At 41.9% G+C, this 23,715-nt stretch overlaps 1 protein-coding gene across 13 annotated transcripts in view; it reads right to left on the bottom strand.

The window, feature by feature from the left end:
• The window catches only part of ctnnd2b (catenin (cadherin-associated protein), delta 2b), a 233,597-nt gene that overhangs the window by 101,860 nt on the left and 108,022 nt on the right, over positions 1 to 23,715 (bottom strand). For all 13 annotated transcript variants that reach the window (XM_026149115.2, XM_080293036.1, XM_080293037.1 and 10 more), the window contains one exon: positions 700 to 734. In XM_026149115.2, coding sequence (XP_026004900.2) covers positions 700 to 734 — 35 coding nt within the window. The remainder of the gene's footprint in view (positions 1 to 699; positions 735 to 23,715) is intronic.

Genomic DNA, 23,715 nt, shown 5'->3' with positions numbered 1-23,715 from the left:
GAGGCAGATTTTATTGACTTCAACTGACACAATTCTAGACTGATGATGTTGATGCTGTTGGTGAAGTATTTCCAGGGGTGTCTGAAGCATTCCACTAGAATTACTCTTACCCTCACTAACAAAAGCTAAAAGTCATTTTTAAATCTGTCCCCCCCCCCGCATAGCGGGATGGATAAAGACCGCGGCAGACATTGAAAACTTTCACTGTGGAGGGTTTAAACCACAAGACCTCCGCGCTTCCTATACAACTCAGCGTGACTGACAATGAGGCAGAGAGAGGGAGACCTAAGTGTCACGCATGGGAGGTATTTCTTCAGCTAATAAATGCCGTCAAAGAAGTTGTCAAGCCTGGAGAAGTGTCTTAATTTGACTTTCAAATTGCCTAAAAGCTCATTGATTCTCATTGTCCTTTATGGAAAGCACATCCCATCTGGCACCCTGAACAGGTTAAACTAAATACTCAGAATTATTTGCAAATGCTGCTTTACTCAGTTGTCAGATGGTTTGAGGTGTGGTGAGAGAATCTCACCCTTTTATTGTTAACTAACCTTTATTGGGGTGGTTTAAGACCACCGCAGTACTTTCTAAAGAACTACATCAATATATATAATATTATATTGGACGAGATTACAATGCAATAAGCACAACCAGCAAAGCGCAGCGCTACAGTACAAACAGTGAATAAGACAGTCCCATTACCTTGATTATTCCAGCGAAACTTCTCATCTGCTGAACTGCAAGAGACAAACGAGAGAAAGAAAAAAAAAGTGTTAATATACTGTGAAATGTTGTTCTTTGGTGGAGCACCATCGGGATACTTTTAGATTGACGGTAGTCCATTAAGCCACACATGCCTTAAACTGTGTTTCCCATCCATGTCCACTGCGTAGGTTTGCGATAAAAACGGGAATACCACACAAAATGCTGCTTTCTACGGTTTGAACTCTTATTTTTTCGCTGAAGGATGAAAACATACAGACTTCAGATTCTTCAGTACCTTGGGAACAGAGACCCTTCTCAAAACCAATAACATACACTCCAAAATGCCTTATTATCAAAGTGAAAACAAGGTTGCTTTTGAATTTCTCTTTTTGTGAACTTGTTTGGGGTATTTGTTTATCCCTCTACAGTGTTATCTTGTCATGGGAATGATTTCAGAAGGGTAAGCACAAAGGGATTGGAGATAAGAAATATTACTAAAAGGGTGGTGAGAAAACATCAGTTCAAATAGGACTAGAGAAGTCTGCCTGTTTTTCTGCACCAGTGAAACACAATAATAAAAAAAATATAAGATTCCATACACATCTGCACTGATTTGATACGCAGTAGTGCCAACAGATAAAGCACGGAGTACCAATGCTGCTCACAAGTGTCGGCGTTGCTCCTGAAATTCCCTGTGCATTTACTGTGTTTACAGACCGTCTTCAGCTTTGTCTTGGCAGCCAATAACGTATCTTCACACAGACTCCCATTTAGTGTTTCAACACAGCCATAATGTTACATATAACAAACAATGCTGACAGGCCTACGCATTTCTGTTTCAGTTGTCATACAAGTGCGTGGTTATAAGTCTCACGCAAACTCATTTCCTCTTCTCTCCTGTTATTTCCCCTCTCGTTCTGTCCTACCAGGTAGCAGAGAAGTAATATTTGCTCCTTGAATTTCATTACATAGCATGTACACAACCATGTCAGCTCCTTTTACGCACTTAATTTGTTGATTTGTTTGCTAGTTCATTCAGGATATTTGATGGCTATGTAAAGGCGGTTCTGCCTGTGATTTTGTGTGGATTGGCACCCTGAAACAAACATATGAGAAACTATATTGCTGTTTTTTAGTGTTTACTTACAGTGGTATTCTTGTTGTGACACACACACACACACACAAACACACACACACAGTAATTCTATACAGCTTTCGACTGTAGCAACGTCCAATAAATCTTTGAAGACTCCTCTTGTATATTCTCTCTGTAACTCCCCAACCAGTGATATTTGTCAGAAGACATTAGACACCAGAGCACGTAAATTCCTATTAATCTTACAAATTCAGAAAACCTCCATTGTATTATGATCGCCAAGATGTTCAGTGTAAATCAATATCAACAAGATTTAAACCTTTGTAATCCACACACACTAAATAACCCTTGTGTTTGTGTCAATACGTGACATAACACCAAAATAATAACATTTACCCATGTAAGTAGGCTACAGGCTCAGTAGAGCAAACAAGTGGAGTGACTACACATCATGTACTGTATTAAGTACAGTGTTACTGTTTTATTACTCTGAGTAAAAGTATCATTTCCAAGTTGTTTTTCCTGCTCAAGGATTAAAGGCTCTTGGTAATTCCGATTTCCTGTATTCTCCTTTGAGGCCTGTTTGCTGAAACGAGCTCGAGGGCTTCAAGTTCTACTTTTGGAAAAGTTCCTTATCCACCTCAATTCCTGGATGACCAACCGCCTGTTGATAAGACTGACATTCCCAAAGGTTACTCTGTGCCTCTGAGCCTGAAAATTAAAATTACTATGATCTCCTTCTTTCAGCTGCTCCCTTTAGGGTACTCCATAGTGGATCATCTGCCTCTAATCCTAACTCTAGTATTCAAACCCTCTACATGAGCTCTCTCACTACATGCACAAAGCTTCTCTGTGGTCTCTCTTTGGCGCCTGCCTGGCAGCTCCATATTCCACATCAAAAAGGATAAAGGTCCAGTACATCCACTGTCCCTCCAGTGCACACGCCCAAGTATGTCAGATTTGCCTCACTAACCAAACTACTCAACCTTAGTTGTCCATTTGATATACTCATTTCTAAACCTGCCCTTCCTAATTACTTCTAACAAGGAAGGTAAAACGGTAAAATAATGACACTATAATATAGTGTACACTAACAATATGTAAAAACATACAAAGAGATATGACTTTTCACAATTTTTTCTTATGAAAATGGACTTTCATGTCTTTGTGGTGAAGTTAGAAGCAGTAAGTGACTAATTTAGCTCAAAGGCTGGAAGGAGCCTAAAACAGTTGCCAACTGGCCTCAGCTAATTGCTCAGCAAATAATCTGCTGGTTTTAGTTTTCTTGTTAGCATACAGAATTCAAAGCGGTATCAATCTCCCCATCAAACCTCATACCCTTATAGCCACAGTGTACCCATGAGAATATGGGATAACACACGCCTTCACAAGCTCAGATGATTTCAACCAGGTTTGTTGAGCATGACACTGAGCTCACTGTACTCAGATGGCCTCCACAGTCACCACATTTCAATTCAAGAGCACCTTTGGGACGTGGTGAAATGAGAGAGTTCCATCACAAATGTGCAGCTGACTAATCTGCAGTAACTAGGTGACGCTGTTGAAGCTCATGAAGAGTTAAAGGCAGCCCAACCCAGTAGTTGGGCTGCAAATGCATGTTCTTACTCACTTCTTCTGCTCATTGAGCTGGGAACCCGAATGGTGTTAACACCGAAAGGGCACGTTTGAACCCAAACCATGACCTATTCGTCTTGTGGTGGCTACACCTAACCAGTAGAGCTGGGCGATATAAGATTTTTTCATATCACGATATGTTTTTTTCCATTTCAGGCGATAACGATATATATCACGATATAAGCCAAATAACGATATTTGTAAGATTTAAATGTGCCGTTGCTCACAAGTAAAATGTGAAATAATCAGCAGCTTGTTTTTATTTAAATATTTATTTCCCATAATAAGTTCAACAGGGTAGATGTACTTAAGGAACATGAGACTTTTTCAGATAAATAAAGGCAAATATTTCAAACTACACAAAAGGCAGCCGCTAAAGCGTTTAAGTTTAAAAATAGAACAAACGAAACAGACTAAATTGTCAATTCCTCTTAGAAACAAAATATTAATTCTAAAAATAAATCTTAGTTTGTTTTACAGAAGAACAGACAAAATTGACTAACTTTTGTCAATATCAAATAAACTGAGAACTAAAAGGAAATTCTCAATCTCTCCTTGTTGTATAGCTTAGCTTTTCAAACAGTTTTAACAGTTACTTTAGTCTGACAAAAGCCGAATGACGAATTAGCGCTTCCAGTCAGAGACTGAGGCTACGTCCACACGTACACGGGTATTTTTGAAAACGGAGATTTTCCGTTTCCGTTTTAAAAAATAATCCCGTCCACACATAAAGGGAGAAATGAAGGAAAACGCTGCTATGAACATGCCAAAGCAGCAGGTGGAGCTAGATTCCTAACCGTGCAGAAATGTTGGCCAATCAGAAGTCTAGAAGCCTCGGTGGGAAAAAGTAAACAAAGCTGGGGCATAGAAGCAGAACCGAGTCGTATGTGTGGAGGGACAGTAACTGTGTGTATGTGTAAGCATTTAAACACTGCGGAGAGTAGAATTAATAGTAACAGTATTGTAGAAATTCATTTCACCGAAACAATAACGTGGCGCACAGTGTGACGTCAAAAAATGTGCACACCTTTGACGCTGCGTTTTCTCCGTTTTTCTAGTCCACACGTAAATGCAAAAACGGAGTTTTCAAAAATCTTCGTTTTCAGTGACCAAAAACGCCGTTTACGTGTGGACGAAAGGTGCAAACGCATAGAAAAATCTGCGTTTTCAAAAATACCCGGGTACGTGTGGACGTAGCGCATGCACCAGTTTATTGTTGTCACGGTCCCCGTGTCTCTCTGGTTGGCCCACGCTGGCCCAACTCACTGTACATATATTTTGCACTAAGGTGATCCCTATTGTAAATAAATCCCCTTTTTGTTTCCTTGAAAGAACTGTCTGCGCGTGGGTCCGTTCAGTAGCCATGACAGAACGTTCCAGCCATCTTCCAAGCGTTGGTTAACGACGTGCTCCGTGATTTCCTAGATCGGTTCGTTTTCGTCTATCTGGACGACATCCTGATTTTCTCTAAGACTGAAACCGAACATGTAACCCATGTGAAACAGGTCCTGCAGCGGCTGCTGGAGAACAGACTCTTTGTAAAGGGGGAGAAATGTGAATTCCACGTTCAAACAGTGGCGTTCCTGGGTTACATAATTGACCAGGGTAACCTCAAACCGGATCCGGCCAAGATCAAAGCTGTTGTGGAATGGCCGGAACCAACTGATCGCCGTCAGCTTCAGCAGTTCCTCGGCTTTGCGAACTTTTATCGCCGGTTCATTAGGGACTTCAGTAAAATCGCTCTGCCTTTGACCCGCTTAACCTCTCCTAAGTTCTCTTTTCAGTGGGATCAGGTGGCCCAAAAGGCCTTCGCACAGCTCAAGGACCGATTCACCACTGCACCCATCCTGGCCCAGCCCGACTTGCGACTCCAGTTCATTGTGGAGGTGGATGCCTCCGACTCGGGGGTCGGCGCCGTGCTCTCGCAGCAGCGGGAGGGTAAGCTACGGCCCTGTGCCTTCTTCTCTCGCCGTCTCTCCCCAGCTGAACGCAACTATGATGTGGGAGACCGGGAGCTCTTGGCTATAAAACTGGCCTTGGAGGAATGGAGGCACTGGTTGGAGGGCACAGCTCTGCCATTCATTGTATGGACAGACCACAAAAACCTGGCTTACCTGCAAACAGAAAACGTCTCAACGCCCGACAGGCTAGGTGGTCTCTTTTTTTCACCCGTTTTAACTTTTCAATCTCCTACAGACCGGGCTCACGGAATGTGAAGCCGGACGCCCTATCACGTCAGTTCTCGGTGTCTGAGGAGAGGCGGGACCCTGAACCTATCCTGCCAGCGGCTTGTGCCATCGGTGCCATAACATGGGAAATCGAGTCGGCCATTCGTGAGGCTCAGCGGGCCGAACCAGACCCTGGAGGAGGACCAGCGGGGCGGCTCTTTGTTCCATCGGCCACTCGGTCTCAGGTACTGCATTGGGCTCACACTGCCCGCTTCACATGTCACCCAGGAGTACACAGAATGATCACCTTCCTTCAGCGCTACTTCTGGTGGCCCACATTATCACGAGACATTCGGGAGTACGTCTCTGCCTGTTCAACCTGCGCCTGCAACAAGCTGGGACATCAACCTCCGGCCGGCTTGCTGCTACCTTTACCCACACCGTCTCGGCCGTGGTCCCATATCGCGGTGGATTTTGTTACCGGCCTCCCACAGTCAGCAGGTAACACCACTATAATGACTATTGTTGACCGCTTTTCAAAGGCTGCGCATTTTGTTGCACTCCCCAAGCTCCCGACGGCCCTGGAGACGGCTCGGCATCTCACGCATCATGTGTTCCGCCTCCATGGCATCCCGGAAGACGTGGTCTCGGATCGTGGGCCGCAATTCACCTCTCGTGTGTGGAAGGAGTTCTGCTCGGCGCTAGGAGCCAAGGTCAGTCTCTCCTCTGGTTACCACCCACAGAGCAACGGACAAACTGAGCGCACTAACCAGGAGCTGGAGACTGCTCTGCGCTGCATAGTTGCTTCCAACCAAACCATCTGGAGCGACCAACTGTCCTGGGTGGAATATGCCCACAACAGCCTGACGTCTTCAGCTACAGGGCAATCTCCGTTTGAGGCCTCCCTGGGGTATCAGCCTCCTCTGTTCCCTGCTCTGGAAGGTGAGCACTTTGTCCCTTCGGTCCAGTTTCACCTTCGTAGGTGTCGCCGGGTTTGGAGGGCCACCCGTGCGGCCTTGCTGCGCACGAAAGAACGCTACAAACGTCTGGCTGACCAGCGCCGCACTCACGCTCCTGAGTACACCATCGGTCAAAAGGTTTGGTTGTCCACACGCTTCGTTCCTGTTCATGCCGAATCGAAGAAGCTCACCTCAACCTTCATCGGGCCTTTTGAAATTGCTGCTTTGATAAACCCTGTTTCTGTTCGCCTTAAGTTGCCGCGCAACATGAAGATACACAATGTCTTCCATGTGTCTCAGATTAAGCCGTGTCTCTCCAGTCCATTGTGCCCTCCTTCCAGGCCCCCTCCGCCCGCTCGGGTCATTGGTGGCCTCCCTGCCTACACGATCTCCCGCATCATGGACTCTCGCCGTCGCGGGAGGGGTCTTCACTATCTGGTGGCCTGGGAGGGTTATGGCCTTGAGGAACGTTGCTGGGTTCCCCGCTCCGCTGTGTTGGATCCCGGGATGGTTGCCGACTTTCATCGCCTTCATCCGGATAAGCCTGGTGGGTCGCCGGGAGGCTCCCGTTGAGGGGGGGGTACTGTCACGGTCCCCGTGTCTCTCTGGTTGGCCCACGCTGGCTACAGGTTTTGTTGTTGTTAGTTTTAGTTTTTTGTCTCTCCTCCTCCTCTCTGCCTGGGTGGAGCTCATTACGGGCTCTCACTCTTGGCCCACGCACCCCTGTGGATGGTGTCCACCTGCGGCTGATCTGGCTGATTTCCCCAGCTGCTATTTAAGGCAGTGGCACAGAGCAGCTCACCGCTGGAACGTCGAACCACCTGAGTTCGTGCTCGCGGCATATTCAAAGAAGAATCGCTTACACGTGTTTTATGTTGTGGAACTAACCTTGACCTTCTGTCTGTAGATTCTGGACCGAATCACCGGACCTGTCCAAGTGGGGCAGTGTGTGGAGTGTTGGAGCGAGTGCGGCTGAAGAGGAGTGCGTGTGTGCGGAGGAGCGGTGGCGGTGACTGAGTGGAAGAGGAAGCGTGTGTGTGGATCCCCCCTTCTCTCCCTGGAGCCCTGGACCCCCTCCCAACTCACTGTACATATATTTTGCACTAAGGTGATCCCTATTGTAAATAAATCCCCTTTTTGTTTCCTTGAAAGAACTGTCTGCGCGTGGGTCCGTTCAGTAGCCATGACAATTGTATTTCCAGACTTGCTTTCAGCACAATTTACAGTGCACGCTACTCTGTTTTTTGTCAGACTTGAAATAGCCGAAATACCTTCACACTACGGAACTTCTATGGCTCTTCCGTTCGACAATCTCTCCGGCATTGGAACCATCATCTGTTTTCTCTTCGGTAACCTTTGGTCACGCTCGGTTGATTTCTCTAGTCGGCACACTCATTTCCTCCATTACCCGGGCGGTACGGTCGCTGGCTGCTTCCCAAACAAATACACATGTGCGGCTTGGCAGTTGTACTGTACATAACAAGTCACGTGACGTGATGCTGCGGCTGTAATTGGTTCGGCTCTGCGCTACTTAATTTGGATTGGCTGTTCTTTTTTTTCTTTTTTTTTCTTTTTTTTTTAAGAGGACAAGAGCGGCGAGGTCTATCGCGATAGTTTAATTTTTCTATCGAGAAAAAGTTATATCGCGATACATATCGTTATCGTTCTATTGCCCAGCTCTACTAACCAGTGAATGAAAACTGAATTTAAAAGTGAAAATGTCAGATAAAACTAATTAAAAACAAGGATGGTTCCACTTGATAGCTGAACCTTAGATAATCTACAACACTGTTATGTTTAAATAGTGCTTGTAGAGCTTTTACATTACATTGTATTTTATTGGCGAGACAATACTTTTACTTTAAACCGTAATTGGGAATACAGTCTAGCTGCATGGGAACGTAATTTTTAGGAGACAGGCTGGTATTAAATCTTCCCATTGATTACCTGCATTTTCTGTGGGTGTATGTGGTGTATGACGGATTGCGAGAGGGAGCCAAGCGGTATATGTTAATGGGGCCTTTTGTCAGCATAGCAGACTCCTCATCCATCAGACGTTATTATCCCAAAAAAACACAGCCATGCACTTGCACAAACACTCCTCCACAGACACAAGTCTTGGAAGCACGCAAAGCACACAAATGCATTACACAAAGCAGGGAAGCAGAGAGAGACTAAAGCCCCATATCTGGGAGGATGGAGTGTGTTTATATCAGACAAACACCTTTGACGGGGCAGGATGATGAGGATTATTATGACCGGTCTGGGCTCCGACAGGCAGTACTGATGACACAGACTGAGTCAATGTTTTCTTAAGAGTAGAGCAGGCTGGTCCTCACATACTTTTCCTACATTTGTTGGTGTCAAAATGATGCCTCACTGCTCTTGAATATGCCTGAGTGGAGATGAATGTGTATTATTTACCAATGGCCAAGATGTGATGCAAGTAAAAGTCCATGCAAGCTGAGCGCTCATGTAGACACCTTGCTGGAAACTGAGGGAAGAGGCCAAGTGGTGTTAGCTTCAAGTGGTTATATCAACACGGGGCTGAAGCTGGAATATAAAATAGTCCAGAGGGTGTTGGATTTTTGTCAGAATTGGGTGAAATGTAGAACTTTATTCTTCATTATCAGGACAGGAGCAGAGATAAGTAATGAGTTAAACGAAGGAATCGGAATCAAAGCTCAATCTTGGAGTACAATATGCACAATGAGACTAGCATCTAAAAATCCTTAATCTAACACACGATCATGAATCAGGGTCGAAATGTGATTGTAAATAACTCACGGCAGACCCGTCCACACATTAAGGCTTTTCAGCATATACTTTATTCACTCGGTTGCTGTTTCAACACTACTTGGCTTTAGCTTTGCGGCTCCCAGCCACACACACCAACAACAACCCAATCTCAGGACCCAGTACAGATTTTAAAGCCGGCTAGGCGTGATTGTGGATGCCATGCAGGTGAGTCCACATCCCCAGCAGTGGAATTGCAGACCATGCCGGGGAAGGGTGACGCGTAGATTATTCGAACCTAAGGCTGTGTAAGCAAGACTCTCACAGCCACGCTAGGCTACAGAGATAGCTTTTACTTCTAGTCATGTGATGAAGAAAGTTTTTTAACCCTTTCATGCATGAATTATGCCAACCTTAATCAGGATTTTTCTCTTACATCTTTTTATTCATCTTTAGGCATGAAAAAAAGATTTTTGAACTTCTTTTTTAAACATGTACTTTTCAAAGACTTTTTTACACGTCCGCTCAGGTGGACAACAACACCTTTGGAGTGGGTGGCAGGGTATGGGGTGACACATCAGTGTCCAATGTAGTGGTTTATGTGCAAATATACCATTGACACTGTCACAAATACAAGAAAACAGCCTTTGAATAGCTGTCCACTGTAGTGAACACTATGCGTGAAAGGCTTAAAGACTAATAAACTAGTTAAAAAACTAAGTACACCTCATCATTCAGTAGCTCATAGAACCACTTCAGCAGCAAAAACAGCATAAATATTGAAGCTTTATCAGTGTTCCGCATCGTTGTGCAAGAATTTTGGCCCACTGTTCTTTACAAAGTTGCTCCAGTTCATTAAGATTAGTGGGCATTCATTTATTCATTTGACTAGGCCATTGCAGCATTTATATTTCAGCCATTCTGTTCCATTAGATTTGCTGGCTACTTGAGATCATAGTGCTGTTACATGACTCAATTTCAGCTGTCAGACAAATGGACTCACATTTGACTCTAGAATACTTTGGTATACAGAGAAGTTCATGGCTGACTCAATGACTGCAGGGCGCCCAGTTCATTTGGCTGATAAAAAAGCCCAAATCATCACTCCTCCAGCACCGTGCTGACAGTTGGTAGAGGCGTTTGTGCTGCGTTTATGCTTTGTTTTCCCTAAACAGGAAGTTGTGCATTTGGGCTAAACATCTTCAGTTTGGTCTCATCTGTGCAGAGGACATTGTTGGATATATAAGTCTTGTGGTTTGATTGATGCAGATTTGCAAATTTTATCCATGCTGCCATGTTCTTTGTAGAGAGAAGAGGCTTCCTCTCGGAAATAACTCCAAACAAGCCATACCTGTTCAGTCTTTTTCTAATTGTAACATCACGAAATGTAACATTTAACATGGTAAATGAGTCTAGATGTACCATTACCTTAACCTGAATATTCCAGACCAGACAAATGGCAAAACATCTGCTTTTATAGAAGTAACCACACGTGTCGATGACCAGTTAATCAGCTGCTTTTGATTACCGGTACCTGGCTGCTACTTTTAATTCCTATGGAAATAGTGAGGGTGTATTTAGTGTTTCACAGGAATGTGCAAGACAGCTTTCCTGTTATTTTTTTTCTTCACATGACTGTAAATGCTAACATCACAGTGACATTGTTAAGATGTTGATGTGTGACTATAACAGCCCCCTGGAAATTTGCCTGTGGTGTGATTTTAATGGAAAATGACATGGTGCACCTGAGCTGCAACTATCCTTCATCTCTCCCTCTGCAGTTCTTTCTGCTGCTTGCCACCAGCTATATCTAGTCAGTGTTCACTACCTGAAACAGTTCATGTGCCTTCTGGCCCAGGAAACAGAGAGAACTGGTGCTTGTCTCCCATTGAATCTCTATTGTGCATCAATGAAATTTGACAGTATAATTAGTGGAGCAAAAGAAGACTAATTGACAGCGTGATCATCTTACCTGCTGCGGGTCATGTCACTGCATAGTACTTCATCAGTGCTAATGATACAGTGCGTGTGTGCACGTGTGAGTGTGGCTCGTTTTGTGTTACATACAGAGCTTAAATACTACAAACTTAAACATTAGCCTTAGATATATATATACTGTGGGTGTAGAAAAAGCACAAGACTATACATGTCAATGAAAAAGCAACAATTTTGCTGCGTGAGCACAAAACACAATGATATTACAGAATCTGACATGAAATGATCTGAAGTTAAGGACAATGTTGTTTACTGCAAAAGTGCTCAGCTACAATACCGGATTATCTCAAAATTCCCCCCAGGCTATTTTTAGAAGCAAGAACAACTGACCTTGTAAAATTAGGATTATAACATGAGACAAACCTCCCCTCTAGTGTGAAAGTCAAATGCAGAAAGGCTCCATTCTCATTCCCAACAAGCTTGGCTAAAACCTGACTGGAAAGATTGGATACACTAATTAGTTAGAAGTAATTACCAGGCCATTTATTTCCAAAACCAGGACAAATACACACTGTTACCTGTCGAGTTAATACTTACTGAGTGTATTGTGGATAGCTCCAACAAGCCGCATAAAGGGGACAACATCTTGAGAGACTCTTGCTACTTTAGACCAGAGACAACAGACTACTTTTTATACTGCCCGTTTTTCAAAGGACATGGATTTACTCCTTATTTTCTTAAAATGCAACTTAACAAACTCAATTTTAAGCCTGTGAATGTTTACCTTTTGGAAAATTGTTTTAAGGGTGACAGGTAGATTACTAGAACAGAGTTTTGGACCTGCTACCTCATAACCAGTGGGCTAGGTAGGACTTGAAAAGCACCATATCTGTAATGCAACAACCCAACTGCTGTTTAAACCATTTGTTTATGAGGGACAGCCAATTAGAAGAAAGTTGGCTTAAAGTAAAGGTGGCCTTACAAGAAGAGAAGCTAAAACTTTGTGGAAAAAATACAAATATTGATCTGGAAATAAGCAAAAATTCTTTAAGAATTCTAAATGTACTCATGTGAAGTAAGAGATGAGATGTTGAGGGTTCACATTATACTGTATGGAAGCATATTAACAATGCATTCTTCAAAACCAGTACAAAACCACCATAAAATGTCTGAATTTTGAAGGGCTGTAGAAGTTCTAGTTAACTTTAAAATGAGTCTATTAGGCTGTATTCCACAGTACCTGTCACAGCTGCTGCCATTTTAGGCCTATAATTCAAATCTTACAATAAGTGGGAACGTAGGCCCGTGTGTGTCAAAATAAGAGGACAATTTGAGCTATAATTCAAATCAAGCAAATAGCAAGTTAGGTAAAAGCTCTCTATTCCAACACTTGAGCCTAGCTATGACAATTTTAGTTAAAAGCCCCACTTGGAACTTTCACTTGGATGAAAGAACAGATGGGAAGTGTACCACTCTGTCATTTTGTAATTTTAAATAATGATCAACTCTCGTTGTACAATGGGACCTGATATTTTCAGATGCTTTAAAGGATGCATTTTGGCTATTTGGGTCTAAAAAACAACAGGTAATGTCATAAATCCACTGCTCTCTAACCATCTAATCTCTCTGACTGACTGGACTGCTGCATTAAGAAAGAACAGAGGACGACTGAGAGAAGCAACATGATACACAAACAGCGAGAGAAAACATGAAAGAGATACACAGAGAGGCAGAAAATGAAGGGTGTAATATAATGCAATACAAAGATCTGAAGAGGAAAGACAGAAGATGATGGACACAGGCAGAGAAAGAGGAGAGAGCTCTGTTAAATCCAATGACAGGGGCTTAAAAGAGCGAATGCCAAGCAATGAAAATCCCATCATTTTATCCACCCAATAAACACATTCTAAACCCTGTCCATATAATCCATCTATTTCCATGCGTTCCATATTATCTGTTATCTGTGCTGACCACAATGCCGGTCCTCTTGTAGACAGAGCAGTTAGATAATAGAGCCACCCATAAAGGAAAGCAAAGGCCTTTTTCACTCTTGGAAACCATCAAACAATAGTGCAGCTTGTGTCAGCGCTGATTTAGATTCAAAAGCTGAAGCCACACTGTGGTTATTAATTTACTCAGGGCCATTTTACAGACATTACTTAAAAAACAAACAAAAACAAAGTGAAAGGCTTTTATAATAAAAACAAAGGGGATGGCTTTTACAAACGTAGATTACTTTTGCATAAATTTCAATCGACATTAATCATGGGTTGTCATCCATGAGATTCATAGTTACCTTTAATAATAATAATAATGGATACTTTATTGATCCCCATGGGGAAATTACTTGTTTTTCTCTGCATTTGACCCATTCACTCAGTGAAGCAGTGGGCAGCCCACTAAGCAGGCGCCCGGGGAGCAGTGTGTAGGGACGGTACCTTGCTCAGGGGTACCTCAGGGTAGCCGTTAAGTGGATTCGAACCGCCGACCTTCCGATCATGGGCCGACCACTTTACCTACTGAGCTATCCCTGCCCCAACTGCTTTGTTTAAATCTTGTGCAATTTGATTTACAATCTCCACAGCTATGATGCAGCACTTTTGCAAAGCTTATGGTCATTGAAAGAAAGTGAGAATTTGCATCAAAATGTGTCAAAGTTTTCCCTTAATCATCAAGAGAAGAAAAGAGCGGACTTGCTTTGTTATTCCCGAAAACCTCATCGATATTCATTCTCTTTATTCGTATGGCCATCAGTCACTGCTACTTGACTGTGCTTTACACATATTGATGTATTTTTGGCAGTGATGTGTACTTTTTCTGTCAAAACCTCCCCCCCACACTGATACTAATATTAACCGATGGCGCGATATGGCAGCCTCGCTTCTGTCAGTCTGCCCCAGGGCAGCTGTGGCTACAACTGTAGCTTGCCTCCACCAGTGTGTGAATGTGAGAGTGAATGAATAGTGGAATTGTAACGCGCTTTGAGGGCCCCGAAAAGCACTATATAAATGCAATCCATTATTATTATTATTATTATTAATTTGTGCCACAAAATGAGGTAAAAATCATTTCAAACATTTCAGAATGGTGTAAGCGATCAAATGAAGGAGAATAAATCAGTAAAGAGACTTGATGTATATACGGCATTCACTGAAACGTGTGGACTCAGCAGTCACTTTAATGTGATGGCAAGTAAAGCTATTCTGGATTACTATGTTGGACCTGGCTATCGTGGTTGAGTATGGTGTTTAGATTTCTATATTTCACCCAGTCACACATAAGGTAGCTTTTGCAAAATCTCAGCAATCAAAAAAATAATAAAAGTGACTGAATACTAAAACTACTACAGCCAATTTGTTTATGCTGTATAGGTGTAAAAGAAAAAAAAATGAGAGGTGATATATCAAATTTTTAAATCACCAAATATCTGTATTCATCTTAAAAATTCTGTATTGGTGGGGCTCTAAATACACCAATTAACTCTGGCAAAAATTACAAATTTAATCTACATACAAATTCACATTCATAAGAACTAATTATATTCAGAGTCCAACCAGAACCTCATAGTTATATTTCTCGAAATATAGTGGTGTATATAGGAATATAACATGAACACAACCAGTTGGCAACAAATTGAGTCAAGTTTCCTAATGCAAACAACCACTGACTTTTCCTAGTTGCAAAGAGGTTGCCATCCTATTTTTACTGCAATGTAAATGATCCAAAAAGCAGCTTTTCTAGATGCTATAAAGCCAACAATTTTAAAGTTAATACAAAATTATATTTTCAAGTGAACATATTGCATCTATATGACAAAAGAATGGTTTAGGGTATATATGTTTTAAACTGATTTTATATAGTAAATGGCAACAATGGCTGACAATACATCAGCAAAAATATTTATGGTAAGTTACTCCATAATGGAAATGATAAATGATGATAAAACGGGCCATCAAAGCTACACCAAGCTGCCTGGGATTGTAGAGCTGTGTGATCATTCTCTATGGAGTCGTAACTACAGCTTTGAAGATACAGTCTGCAATCCAGATAAAACTTTATGTAATCAGTAGCTTTTAATTAAATGTTAAAAAAGAAACCCATTTTGAAGTAAATTATTTATAGTGACTTCTGACTATTAAATCCTGTTCTTGTCCATTTGTCACTTTTGGGGATTAGATGAATTAGCTCACTATGAGTCTGTGCAGTTGACATGCTTTATGTACTGTACTTTAAATAACCATGACCTTCTGTATTGACCCAACATCAAACAACCCATAATTCATCAACCAACTGTTTTACTGGTGACTCTTCATTTTAGGCTATTTTACAATAAGACATTTGCAATAAGCCAGATAAGCCAAATACTACTTATGAAGAAACTGGGTATGACTGGAGGATAACAGCAGGAGCCATGAGACATGAAAAACATCTGTAAACTGTTTTCCTTGTGATAACAGCATTCTGTTTCTGCTGTAGGACCTTGGGTTTAACTTACCCTTTTCAAGAATACATAGCCAGCACTGCAAAATAACAAGTTAGAAAACTCTGAGTGACTCTTTTCACATTTCCACGTTCTTTCCATAATGTCATTTTATACATTTATTATAGGCATATTGACTGTGGCCACTTTGGTCCAATCCACTCTATTACTGAAGCTATTAGGTGAAATTTGATTAGAAAGATAGCAGGAGCTTTCAGTGGTACAGGTCACTGATGGAATTAAATATAGCTGATAGTCTCAGTGGAGCTGCACCGTGATAATGCTTGTTTTTTTAAGATAATGCAAAGATGAAGAACATCCTTTTTATAAGGAGTAAAACAATCCAACAGAAAGGGGGAGGTCGGTCAATGTGCAAGGCTTTTGTAAGTGTTAATCTGAGTATCACATGTTATGTTTGATACATAAACATGTGATACTTTGTTTCAACAGAATACATTAAATAGCATTTCATCATATTGAGATTTGTTAAGAAAATTAACAGATAAGCACACAGAGCCATGCTGAATTCAGCGATGGATCTTCTTGAACTGAACTTTTAGCATAAATTTCCAGTTACCCTTGGTGGCATTCAGGCAGCCCATCAGCCAGCCAGGGGAAAAGACCAAGCACATCCCAGAATGGCTATTGTAGCCCTTTAATTACAGTCTGAGCTCAAAGATGGAGGACCCCAGTGTGCTTTGTAACTACGTGCTTTATCTTGCCCAGTCACATGAGTTTGACTTAATTACGCATTATGCTGGAACAATAGCTAACTGTTGCTGCTTTGTCCAGGTACTATCTAACTTGGCTGTATCTCATATCTCAAGAGAGGAGAGAAATGAACGGGTTGAAAATGTCAACAGCCTTGGGATAATGCTGAACACTGTGACTTATACAGAGGCTATGTACTGCATAATGCGGGCCAGGATCAGGTAATGAGATGACAGGGAATTCTTCAACCCAGGGTCTCAGCATCTCTGCAAGTCAGAGACCATCCTGTTGGGGGTGATTTAAGCAAGGCAGTTAATCCAAATCCTAACCTTTGACGACTTTGGAGAAGCACAAGGAGTCGATCGCAGTGATAGACCTACTAGGCGATAAACTTACATGTATGTGGAGCTCTCTTTGGCGTTAAATAAGCTCCAATCTTATTAGCTGCAAAACGAAGCTAATGAGGAGGTGCAAAAAAAAACTGCAGTTCCTCTAATGGCCACTTGAGGCTGGCTCCATAAGCAGGTCAATCCCCTCAAGACTCCAGTGTTAAAATGTCCAACTTCACAGCACGAACATGTACAGTCTGGTCTCAAAACTTTTTTTTAAACACAACTCACCCATTTAAACCACAATAAGGATAGCATTGTGTATGATTAGGGGCACAGTCACAACATCTGATTGTACAAAAACACATCTGTTCATTTTTAGCAAGTAAGTATGTTTTATTCTAAGGCTTGGCAAGCTCTATCACATTTAATATCACAGATATCTAAGAATAAACCTATCCCAAGAACCTAGCTCATCAGTGCTAATCTTAGATTACAATTCCCAAGGTCTGTCCTCTCATTCAAATATGGCCTAAATTGCTAAGTTTTGTGCTTCAAACTGATAGTCCACAAGCTCATTAGAGCTCCTGTCTTGGGGCACTTTCAATCTTCCAGGTAAGTAAATCCCAAAAGGTTGATTCTGTTCATCTGGACGTAGTTTTCAGTGGGAGAAACGTTTCATCACACATCCAAGTGACTTCTTCAGTCTCATTAAAGTTCCTCTTTAATGTAAAGTTGATAGTTTTTCAGTGGTTTGAAGTTATCTAAGCTTGTGGTTTATCTTTCTGTGCCACAGGTGTACTCCATCTAGTTGTTGGGACATCACAAACAGAAATAACACAGTCTATTGGACATTACCCAGCTGGCCAGAAACATGATCTTAATAGTGAACAGATTTGCCACCTACAGAACGGGTACGTAAATTGTTTGCCAACCAGGTTCACCATATTAAGTTAAATGTGTTTATAGCTTGCTTTCTCGGCCCACAAGAGAACACATATTTAAACAGGAGGTTTTTGTCCTCCCAAGTTAACCAAACTTGATCAAGATGAGAAAAGTGCTCACTTTTGTAATGGTCACTTGTTGTTGCCAAATCTATTTCCTCATTTACGCCTGAGGATATTAGAGGTCTGGTGATTTCATCCTTAAACAAAAAGGAAACACGTACGATGTGAGGTGTCTGTGTGTGTTAGCACTTAGGTCACAATATCGGATTTCTTGGCTCTCTGTCAGAGCATGCGCGTTCTTACGCAGAAGAAGAAGGAGAAAAAAATCAACTTTTTGCAGTTGCAAACAAAATAACGCTGCTTTCCGGCAGTGCTACACCAGATTGCAATCGGCAAGGAAAATAACACCAACAGGAAGCAGGGCTCTACGTCTGGCTAAGAGCGATAATATTTTTTAGTGAAATTCTGCTCTTTTTTTAAATGAAAAAAGCACAGCGTGAGATGCCAAACTGGAGCTAGGACAGTGAAGGTGACGGGAGATATCGTCTTGTCTGGTTCTGATGTACAGGAATTCAGGCAAGGTAGAGCAGAGCTTCATTTTCCTCCCTTCTGCCATCAAGAAAGGAACACGAGAGCCTTTGAAGCGAGTGATTAAAGCACAGCAGGATGAGGAGCAGCTCGCCATTTCTGTTACCCCGTCCACATGCTCCAAACAAATGGTCGGAGAGGGGGGAGGAGGAGGAGGGAGGGAGAAGCAGAAGTCTCCTGTGACCCACTAAATTGGTCAGATTGACTCTCTAGTCTGCCAGTATGGGAGACGGCCATTTTGACTTGGGGCCAAAAGTTAAATGAGAGGCAAGGAGGAAGACATGTTGGTTCTCTGTGTGAGACCAGCCAGTCTTTCCAGAGCACTCTGTGAAATGCCCACAGACAGATAACATCACTACAAGTATCTATATGTATATGTGTGTGTATTGCTCTTGGCAGATAGCTAATACGCCCGCTAAAACTCTCCAACTATTCTGATCATTTGGGATTTCTCGCAAACAGACGTAGATTGAAATGTTTCTCGACAAACACGATGTCACAAATGCCTGGCTGTGATACATCTCTCTTCTAGTGCTGTAGGGGCATTTGAACCTTCCTTCGAGCAGAATAAAAGTCCTTTACATGACTATAAAGAGCCTGAGAGAGCAGCTCTTCAGTCGCAATCAGTCATCTGTTTCTGCCGAGCACCAAGCAAGCTTCTCCGGATATCAAGGGCCGAAATATTGAGCCTGTCAAGAGCTATAAATAAGTGCGGCTGTCAATAGACAAAACCTCCCTATGGGATAGCTGTTCAGAGGCCATTTATAAAAAAAGACTGCAGAGCCTTTCTCTCTGCAGGAATTGAGGTTTTGTCTTATAATGGACTGAGTACTTCAACTTTGTTACAAATCATTCACGTAACCCGTGCTGGCATGCTCTCTCATCTGCTGGTTATAGAAGCAAAAAGAGGATACTTTAAGGGAAAATGCTTCCCAAGCTGCTGCACTGAAGCACGACGTTTTATTTCCATCATTTCCACAGGGAATTTGTGTCCCTGATGCTGCTGTCCAGACAAGTTCTCTTCGAAAACCGATATATAACACAACCCTGCTGTCAAAACACTGTGTTTAGCCCGAGTGTTGGAGCTCTATCCGCAGTGCTGTACTGTGTTTTTCTCTCTTTCCAGATTGACAAGGCAAAGCTGTGGCCATCTACTCTCAAGCTAGCAAGGTGTCAGATCAATTTTGCTGGCTCTGGATTTGGCCTGTTGCACACACACACACACACACACACACACACACACACACACACACACACACACACACACACACACACACACACACACACACACACACACACACTTGCTACTGTATATCAGACACCGTGTGCCAGGTCTCCTTATCAGGATCGATCAAGTTCAGCCAAGCCACTTTAATGGATGGCAGACCTCCAAAGCTAAATTAAGGAAAACATCAGTTTGTAGCCAAAATGCCCAGCAATGGGCTCCACATCTCAGTGTACTGCTGCAGCTCACTCCCCTGTGTGTCAGGCTTTGAAACTATCATGACTCCATTTAAGACATTAAGTTAATTAGGTTTTGCTGTCAGCAGATCATCCCACAGAAGGGTGTAGGAGTGTTTAAGCATGTGTTTGTTACACTGTTGTTGTTGTTGTTGTTTTTTTAATGTATACATACAAAATGTATGTATGTATGTATGTATATATTGGTGTGAAGGATCACAAAGTTAATGAAATTAAATAAGTAAAATAAAGTGTAATGCTTTTTAACTAAGTGAAAATGGCTCTGGCTTTATAGCTGGATGCCAAATTCCATTAAAGCTGCTTCTCTCAATGACTTTTGCAGTCTAAGTAGTGCTAACATCTACTTAGGATTTCTGAAAGCTTTTACAAATGTATGTGATCCTATACAATCTCACTACTTCAACAAGTAGGACCAAACCAACAAACGCTTATTAATAGAAAATGTGATATTTTGTTTAAAGGGGCCATCGAGCCCCACCCTCAACAGAGCAATTAAAGTCACATTGCCCAGCCTCGCCCCCCTTAGTTCCTCCTTACCACCTTCATGCCCTGTCTCCACAGTCTGATGTGTGGAGGGTCCGGGCTGCGAGGATTATGGCAGTGGTGACTTTTCCCAGGAGAAGCTGGGACCCTGTTTACTAGAAGGTTTTAAAATTTCTGTACTTTTAGGTGACAGAAGGAGACATGTGGCCTGGTCAAAACACAGAGATCTGCACTCTAAAAGATCTTTAAATATAGTAAACATACCTTGTGTGCCACAGACTGCTCCCAAACATGAGGGGACAAGTAATACCTCTAAAACACTTAAGTTGGCTTTATTAAACGTTAGATCTTTAGTAGAGATGGCACGATACCACTTTTTTATGTCCGATACCGATACCGATATCATAAATTTGGATATCTGCCGATACCGATATGAATCCGATATAGTGTTTTTTAATCAACAAAACTGTTTTTTAAAATATCTTGCTGCATTTTGCAAGTCTGCAAGTTCATACTCAAGTTTATAACAACTACACTAAAGCTATTCTGTTATACCTGTATACAAAAAAAATATTTCATAGTTCAGCAATACTGATCAATCTAATAAACTTAGACCTACACCATCCTCCCTATTCTGGTATTTTAAAGAGTGCTTAGCGTAAATATTAAGCAACCTAACTAATAGGGTTCCAACTCCCAGCAACAAAAATAAATAAATAAAAAATAAGGAACCACCCCTCACGCGCCACCTCATGATGCTTAATCGACGTAATCAACCTTAATTTGATGCAGTGTGAAAAAAAATGCACAGAAATCAATTATTTTTCAAGAAATATTAAATAGATTCAACATCTTTCTTCAACAAAATTGCAGACTGCACAGATGGTACCTTCCCAAAGGAAAAAGTACTATAGCTTACTAGGGTATATATTAGACTTAATAGTCACTATATACAGTAATTGACTTCTATTCATTTTACATCAAATTAAAACTTTGGGTGTCAGATAATTATTTATTAAAAGCTCGACATTTTAAATGAGAATAAGAAAGAAAAGTATGTCTTTGTGCCCCCTTTTCCCTGTTCATGCCCTATCGGCCCCCCTGGCTAAACTTTGCTAGATCCGCCCCTGCACAGTTACCAGCGTCAGCTACGTAGAAAAAGATCCTGGTGTAGAAAGAAATATTAAATAAATTCTAACAACAGCTTATCAAGCTTAAACGTTCTGCTGTTGTTCAGCCGCTGGTTTCCTCTTTCTGGTGCAAAGTGGGCCAAAAACAAACAAGAGAGACGGACTAGCGACAGAAAAGCCGATCAGCTGATCATTTAAGCAGTTTCACGATTGAAGTAGCAGCCGGAGAGCGAGAGGCAGTCGCTTGTTAAGCTTAACGTGGGAATGCTTTACAAACATTCAGAGATGGACTTACACACTTGCTTTACTTCTCTCGGGGATAACTTTGTCGGAGATGAAATGCCAGGTTGCTAGCGAAGCTCCACATGCTATCCAGACCACCGACAGGTCCGGCATGCCACAGCTGCTCTATCACGTGATGCATACTGCTCGGACTGCTAACGTTCTGAGGTGAGTTACGGCGTGTTGCAAGTTTTGCGAGGTGCTTTCGTGATATTTAATGGATCGGATTACATTTTTTATTTTTCTCCGATATCCGATCCAGTAATTTAGGTCAGTATCGGACCGATACCGATACGTAATATCGGATCGGTCCATCTCTAATCTTTAGCTGGGAAAACATTTTTAATTAATGATTTAATCACTGAGCACAGCCTTGATTTTATGTTTTTAACTGAAACTTGGTTGGACCAAAATAACAGTGGAGCTGTTCTCATCGAGACGACCCCTCCTAACTACAGTTTTATCAGTGAGGCCAGGGTGAGCAGGAGAGGAGGAGGGGTTGCTGTCTTATTTAATGAATCATTTCAATGTAAGCAACTATCTCCTGGAAGTTTTCAGTCTTTTGAATATGTGGCTTTACAGCTGAAGGCCCCATCCAAAGTTGTGTTTCTTAATGTTTACAGGCCTCCTAAATACTGCACAGACTTTTTTAATGACCTCAGTGAACTGCTGTCTATGATCTGTGTTGATTTCGACTATGTAATTATTGTTGGGGATTTTAACATCCATGTGGACAACCCTCAGAACAAAGGGACTAAAGACCTGAGTAACACTCTGGGCAACTTTGGGCTGACTCAGCATGTAACAGAGGCCACACATAATAGAGGACACACTCTTGACCTACTGATCTCCAAGGGCCTGAGCATTTCAAAGGTTACTGTGTCTGATGTGGGCCTGTCTGATCATTACTGTGTTTTCTTTGAAAGTAAAATCTCAGCCCACATAAATATATCAACAGCAGTGATCACAAAACGGTGTATAACTGAACACAGTAGTGTGATTTTTAACCAGGTCTTCCCATTAACACCTGACCTGTCCAAAGGTTCAGTCAATGAGCTCGTCAATAGCTTCAATGCTAACATGTTAAATGTAATGGATACTATTGCTCCCATTAAGGTGAAGGTTATCTCTGGAAGGAAAAAGTCTCCATGGAGAAACTCCACACTAGTGAAAAATGAAAAAAGAGAGTGTAGGAAAGCTGAGCGCAGATGGAGAAAAACAAACCTCCAGGTTCATCGTGACATCTATAAAGAGAAACTTCACAATTATAATTTACAACTGAGGAGTGCAAGAAGGTCTTACTTCTCTGACATCATCACTAAAAACAGTCATAATGCTCGGGTCTTATTTTCTACAGTTGACAGGCTAACAAACCCTCCTGTGTCAGTGGCAGCTGAACTTCATTCAACCATGGCCTGCAATGACTTTGCCAAATTCTTCACAGAAAAAATCCAAAAGATTAGACAAGCAATTGGTACATCAACAGCAGATCCAGAATATGTACTGTGTCCACCAAAAAACTGTTTAAACACCATAAAACAGTTTCACCCTATTAACAGCAAAGACCTGGAGGACCTCATAGGTCAACTGAACTCCTCCTCCTGCTGTTTAGATGTCCTGCCAACACATTTTTTCAAAAAGGTCTCAAAGACTTTGGAGTCAGACCTGTTACAGATCGTCAGCTTTTCTTTAATGTCAGGTGTGTTTCCAGAATCACTAAAAACTGCTGTAATAAAACCTATACTGAAAAAGGACAATCTTGACAAGACACAAATGAACAACTACAGGCCGATCTCAAATCTCCCATTTTTAAGTAAGATCATTGAAAAAGCAGTTTCTCAACAGCTCAGTTACTTCTTAAAACAGAATAACTGCTATGATGCCTTCCAGTCAGGTTTTAGACAGAACCACAGCACTGAAACTGCTCTGACCAAAGTGTTCAATGACATATGTCTGAATACAGACAGTGGAAAAATGTCAGTCTTAGTTTTACTGGATCTCAGTGCAGCATTTGATACAGTTGACCACAACATATTACTCAAACGTCTGGAG

Source organism: Astatotilapia calliptera, chromosome 18, assembly GCF_964374335.1.
Source record: "Astatotilapia calliptera chromosome 18, fAstCal68.1, whole genome shotgun sequence".
NCBI classification, from domain to species: domain Eukaryota; kingdom Metazoa; phylum Chordata; class Actinopteri; order Cichliformes; family Cichlidae; genus Astatotilapia; species Astatotilapia calliptera.
The sequence above is the reverse complement of the archived record's forward strand: the minus strand, read 5'-3'. Positions and strand labels throughout refer to the sequence as shown.